General features: G+C 49.4%; 1 protein-coding gene across 8 annotated transcripts; it reads right to left on the bottom strand.

Moving 5' to 3' along the window:
• Window positions 1–294: 294 nt before the first annotated feature.
• ARMCX1 (armadillo repeat containing X-linked 1) lies at window positions 295–4,388 on the bottom strand. 8 transcript variants are annotated; one of them, XM_068533718.1, is made up of 6 exons: window positions 4,279–4,388; window positions 3,880–3,936; window positions 3,274–3,376; window positions 2,408–2,522; window positions 1,668–2,154; window positions 848–1,030 (listed from the first exon to the last, which is right to left on the bottom strand). In XM_068533718.1, exons 5-6 carry the CDS (start codon window positions 2,022–2,024, stop codon window positions 977–979), a joined length of 411 nt encoding a protein of 136 aa, XP_068389819.1. In that variant the 5' UTR covers window positions 2,025–2,154; window positions 2,408–2,522; window positions 3,274–3,376; window positions 3,880–3,936; window positions 4,279–4,388; the 3' UTR covers window positions 848–976. The 8 variants fall into 8 exon arrangements, with proteins under 8 accessions (XP_068389818.1, XP_068389814.1, XP_068389811.1 ...); XM_068533713.1 differs by having other exon boundaries at window positions 296–2,154; window positions 3,274–3,436; XM_068533710.1 differs by having other exon boundaries at window positions 296–2,154.
• Between the last annotated feature and the right edge of the window lie 1,612 nt (window positions 4,389–6,000).

Below are 6,000 nucleotides of genomic sequence, written 5' to 3'. Positions count from 1 at the left end.
ACAGCCTTCTTCTTCTGTGGAGCAAAATTCCCACCTCCATGCCTTTCTTCCCATCACTCCTCCTTCCTCCAATGCCCTTCCGCCCTGTTTTTATCCCATCCTTCATGCCCAGTTCTACTTAAGCATCCGGAGGAGAGCACTGTTGCCTGCAGAAATAGGAAACAGATGGCCGTGATTAGAGGTTCTCAGTTTTGTTAGTATCTTTTTGTTTCCATACATCTTGCCTCTCCAAATATATCATAAACTCAAGAACATGATAAATTTTTTTTGCTGGTTAAAACACACAACTTTATTGATGAAACACAAGATTAACAAATGTAAACCAATACAAAAGTATAGCTTATTCGTGATTAGTTCGCTGTCAGTTTAAGTAGAGGAAAGAGTAAAAATATCTCAATCTAGGTAGCAAGATGGAGTCAATAAATGCTTTCTTTGTACAAGCTCTAGTATTCATCTGACATCCTTAAAATGGTCTAGCCTAAAACCAACCATCACAACCAGCATCACTGTTGATATGTGATATTCATTATTCCAAAATAGCAGCTGAAAGGATCTCTTTGCCATATAAGCACAGTGAAAAGCAAAGAATTTACAAAATGCATTGTTCCCAAGTGCAAACTAAAAAATTTACCTCAGTATTGTTTGGGACAGACCCCCAGTTAAAGTTTGGTCAATACTTTTAGGACTTTTACTTTCACGACCAGATCACTGTGATTTGCTAATGCTTTGATTTTCTTAACACACACTCCAGATTCTTTGAATAAGAAAAAAAGTGAACTTCTGCTGAATTCTTTCCTGGATGAGGCAAGCCCTTCATTTTTTATGTTGTCATTTATATTCTCAAATAGGGTAAGGATATTAAGAAGAATCTCTCTGTCCCATTCTTTATTAAAGAGGGAAATCAATTCTGACGGTACTTTACAACTGACCAGCTCTCTTGTCATGGCTGGATTTTCAGTAAAGTTTATGATTAGTTTCATAATCTGAATCTTGGTGAAGTAATTTCCCAGGAATAACAAAGCAAAAAAGTCTGGAAAAGAATAGGAAAGCAAATGTTGGTAGTGATTTGTCACAGTCATGTTGGTTAACAGTCTTAGACCAGCCATCTGCACAGCTGAGTCCAAACGACAGATCATGGTGTCATCACACACTTGACTGATATATGTCTTAATCTTGCCCTGATTTTCCGCATTCACACTCAAGTTATTAAGGGCATTGTATGCCTTTTCCCTAATAATGGGATCTTTCGTTTTTATCAGTTTTGCAATAATTGGGAGACCACCCAATTCACGAATGGCATTTTGGTTAAATGAATATGCTGCATTGTTACCCAGAGTGACCAAGGCTACTTCCTGAATAAAAGGATCATTAGTTCTTTCTAGGATGTTAAGGACCTTTTGAAGGTCAGTAGCACCCAGAATATCATCAATTTTATAGGGAAAGTTGAACTTGCCCCTTCGAACAGGCCATGATGTGGCTGGAGTCCTGGTGCTCTTACCTCTGGTCCTACCCTTGGACTTGCCACTAGTCCTGCCCCCAGCCCTAGCTCCATTCCTCACAGGGTGGCAGCCTCCACCCCTGACTCCTGGGCAGGGTAAACCAGGTGTAAGGGTCCTGGTCCCGGAGATGGTACCCAACCTGGCCCCTTTGCCCGCCTTTGCACTTGCCTGTTCCTTCAGGGTGCTGAAAAGGGCCTTGGCCTTGGCCTCTAGGCCACCTCCGCTCTGGGCCTTCAAGTGGGCCTCTGCCTTTACATCAGGTCCACTCTTGAGTTCCACGGACACCTCAGCCTTGGCCTTTGAGTCACCCTGAAGTCTGGCTCCAGCCCCTGCCCCAGCATTAGCCTTAGCTCCTTTCCCAGTCTCTGCAATATCGCTAGATTCCTCCTCATCATCGTCATCGTGGTCGTCCCAGATTTTCTCGCTCTCATCTCTTCCCCAGGTCAGTCTGTATACGCAGTAGCACGCGCCAGCGCCGATCACTACACCAGCGGCCAAGCAGCCAGCTTCCCGAGTTCGGCCCATGCTGCCGCGAGTGTCTGGAGGGTTTGCTCTGGCCAGAAGAGCGCTCCCAAGTCAGGGGGCAGGGGGAGGGGGCTGTGGAGTCTTCAGCTACAGCCAGCAGGCTCTGCTGCAGCTACAGATACTGGGGGACCTAAGAATGAAAGAAAGATTTGAGGCTTCAGTCTCCTCCTTCTGTGCCTTCGCATGCAGACAGACTGAACTACAGACCTACAAACAGACAAAACAAATGGGGACATGGCAGGGACTCAAGGGTAGATCACTGATTCCTTTTTTTAATCAGGAAGGTAATTTTGAAAATTTTCCCCACCTCCAGATTCTCCAACCTCATGTTCAACCACCCCACCCCAGTATGTTAAATTTAAGACAGCTAATCAGTTCCCTACCTCCCCTGCCCCTCCAGATGTCCTGGGGGCAGTGGCAGCCCCACATACACCCGCAGGGGTCCAGGCAGTTTCTTCCTTCTATTTCTTGCCTGGAAGTACACTGAGTCCTGCAAACCTGCATACAAAGCGGTGGGGGGAGTGGTGCTGAGAGCTCATGGGACAGACAGATGAACCTCACCCGGGACGGGACACACGCTCCTCTGCGGAATCACTGGCCCTAGTCCCGCGGAGCCCAATATTTCCCACGTTCGGTTCCCCTCCTCTCCTCACTGAGCTGCGGCTTTGAAGTTCATTATGACCCGCCCCACCCCCGCCCCGTTCCTTCGATCTCCTCCAATCCTCCACCCAGCCCCCACCCCCGAAAGTCACTGCCTTCGAAGGTGACTGCCACAACTCCTTCCCTGTAACAAAATGGATGGTGGTGGAGGGAGAGTGTCTAGAAGCCAGACAGGCGTAAAATGCACAGAAGTCTCGAACTCCGCCCTTGCCTCCGCCACCCCCACCAACTAAGAGGTACCAGGATACTCCTACCCCCACCCATTATATCCACTGCTCCGGAGCAATTTCCTTCCTCCCTCATCTCGGTTTCCGCCTCCACCTAACCTAAAGACTGACAACTCTGGGACCAAAGAGTAATTTGGAGAAAGGTCCTCCCCACCCCCACCCCAGGACTCTCGTGACACCTTCGTCCTCCCAGCCACTTCTTTCCGTGCAGGGCACTTTCTTTTGCAAGCTCCGCAATGGTCCAGAGAGGAGAGGAGGAGGGGTATGTGGGAGAGGTCCACGGGCCCACTGGAGTTTGCAGTCTTCACCATTCTCCAGCCCAGGGATCCCTAAATAGTGCCACCACTCTCACTCTGACATACTTGTTTCTGGACAATTTTCCTCTTCTTCCTGCTCCTAGAGTTGGATTGGCCTTCAGCCGCAAGATCCAAAGACACAGACAGGCGACAGGGCAGAGACAGATTGCTAGGCAGACAGAACAGCACTTCAGACAGTCCCAATACCAGCCTTTCCGAATCCAAGGTCCTGGTTGTCAAACGGATTTCACCTTTTGGTCTCTCACCCTACGCCCACTTCTCAGGACTCCGCTAACAGCAGCCCTCTTCCAGCAAGGGCGTCCATCCACCCCCTCCCCCAGCCCCCAGTCCCAGCCCCAGCCCCAGCGGTCGGCCATTTTCCCAGGAAAAACCACACCCCTTTCGAACAACTGGAAAGAGGGGAGGCGGGGCGAAGGAGTGAGAAAAACCGGGGGAGCAAAAGAAAACCCAAAGATCTCTTTGATTCCCCTGCCCGACGCAGTCTCAGCCCCAACGACAACTATGTTTCCTGTACGCGCTGTCATCTCCTATTTCCTATATAAAAGAGCAGGGAGGTAACTGGGGAGTCAGTAATGCGCCCGAGTTAGGAGGAGAACCCCAGCCATCCCCGCCCTTCTGGGGGCCGCGGGGCAATCCCACCTTTACACTGACCTGCAGGGGTTTGGGGCAGATTCTTTATTCCTTTGCTCCGAGTGGTACAGCGCCCTACTGAAAGACACGGGGAATGACAAGACAGACGCCCAGCCCCAAGATACTGGCTTGCTAGATGGACCGGCACACAGGACAAGAATCTTAACATCGGCCCTTCCCGATTCAAGGCCCTGGATGCCAAAGGTTTTCAGGTTTCCCCCCTCCTGGTCTGGGGTCTCCCCTGGAATCTGGCCCCCAAGGTCCACCATTCTTGTTCTCGAAAGGGCCAGGGATAGTGCAAGGGTGTGGAGAAAGCGAGCCTCGTCCTTCTTTAGTCTCCACCCTCCGCTACCCGCACCGCGGGAATCCCTCGGGCAAGCACCCATCCGCACATAGACTGGCTGGGATCAGGGCGGTTACCTCCTCCTCCTCCTCTCCTGGCCACAGGCCCGCCAGCCCTCGAGGTAATAGGGAGATGGCAACCGGACCAAACGAGAGACCGGGATTAGAAGGACGTCTGCACACGTCGGCTCCCGCTCACGTGAGAGCCACGTCACTCGTGAGCTCAGAACCCCAATTACCACTCCCACCAGCAGTGCGGCAGGAGCCGGCCCACCCCTTTCCTTTCCCTTCACAGCAGGTCCTGCCACTCATTTTCCACTGCCAATCCCAGAAACCAGAAGTAGCTTATCTTGTGGTTGGCATTTGCCCTTCTTTGGTTAGCAGAGAGAAACTGTATCTGCTCCCATGTCCATTGGTCTTGTCTTCCTCTTTGAGGAATAATTTTTCTCTCCTCTACTCCCTGTCCACCCACCTCTCCCTTCACCCCCCACCCCCCCACAACGCAGCCTCACTGCTCAGCGTTTCCCCTGCACCCCTATACGAAATGGGATTCAAGATCTCAGAAAAGGATATGGGTAGTGGGAATGTCTTACTTTCTTAAACTTTTCTGTTCATTTTTTAAAAATCAGTAATGCATTACTCTTATATTGAGAAAATAAAATGATGCTATCTTCGTTTGACTGGAGAAGAATTTAAGTCGGAGGGGAAAACCCAAAAGGCCTCGCTAATTTTACTATATTTATTTATAACACAAGGAAAATGTTTCCACTGGTTACAGTCAAGAAGAAGCTTTCAAAACGTAGTAACCTGTTTTAAAATGGAAAACTGTTATTTTTCACACAGTCTATGAATTAGTCCACAAAGATGACTAGTTGTCTAATCTTTGCCATTTTACATAAATGATCTATTACTTTTTCTAATTTTGGATCAACTTACAATTTGATAAAACAAAAACAATAAAATCTTATATTGTTTGATTAAAGAAAGACACGCATTCAATGTCCCAAAGTCTTAGCTGACTGCTGTGTGAACCTCTTGTGATTTGATGGCTGTTCTGAACACCTGCCCCAGATTAGCTTTTAGGCTACTATAGCTGAGGAAGCTGAGGGTGTGAGGGATGCAGAAATCATCTGATCTTCCCGGCCTTGTCAAGAAGGAAGGGTGGAAGGTGATGCCCTCCCATCTCTCCTATATTCCAGAGCTTCTCATCCCCTGCATTATAGAACCTGACTCTTTTTGCACACTCTAAAAATATACATGGACAGGTGACCAAAGTGGTAAATGCCACCTTTACTCAGGTGACAAAACTGAGTAAACACCTTTGACTTCTTTCCTCCCTCCCTCCCTCCCTCAAATTCCCACAGAGGTAACTCAGGGATGCAGAGAAGGGACTGCTGTTCCCACCTACTCCTGCAGCTGCAGGTTTCCATGAAGCCTAGAGAAGCAATTGCTGGGGGAAGCACCCAGGCCTGCCTGTCCTGCTCTGCCCTGATTAATGGTGGCCCAGTTAACCTTGTTCCTGATGCCGTCTGCTGCTCCCACCTGGCCTGAGAGGGGCAGCCTGCTGGCCTCCCACCCCTGGCCTCCTTACCTCAGGGCACCCAGGGAGAACCCAGCCTTGCTGCAGGGTCACTGCCCACAGCCCACACCCACCTTGGTGCTCCCTCAGCCAAATGTATGCCTGGGCCTGAAGGACTCTCCCCACTGACCATACTGATTAACCTAGAGTAGGTATTCTCAACTGGCCACCTCTGCGTTCTACCTAAAATTGTATCAAAGTCATGTGCACACATATGTCCA

The sequence above is a fragment of the Eschrichtius robustus genome, chromosome X (assembly GCF_028021215.1).
Source record: "Eschrichtius robustus isolate mEscRob2 chromosome X, mEscRob2.pri, whole genome shotgun sequence".
In the NCBI taxonomy this organism is placed as follows: domain Eukaryota; kingdom Metazoa; phylum Chordata; class Mammalia; order Artiodactyla; family Eschrichtiidae; genus Eschrichtius; species Eschrichtius robustus.
The sequence above is the reverse complement of the archived record's forward strand: the minus strand, read 5'-3'. Positions and strand labels throughout refer to the sequence as shown.

Excerpts from the sequence above, each read along its gene's own strand:
- ARMCX1 (XM_068533717.1), bottom strand. The coding sequence starts at position 2,024 with ATGGGCCGAACTCGGGAAGCTGGCTGCTTGGCCGCTGGTGTAGTGATC.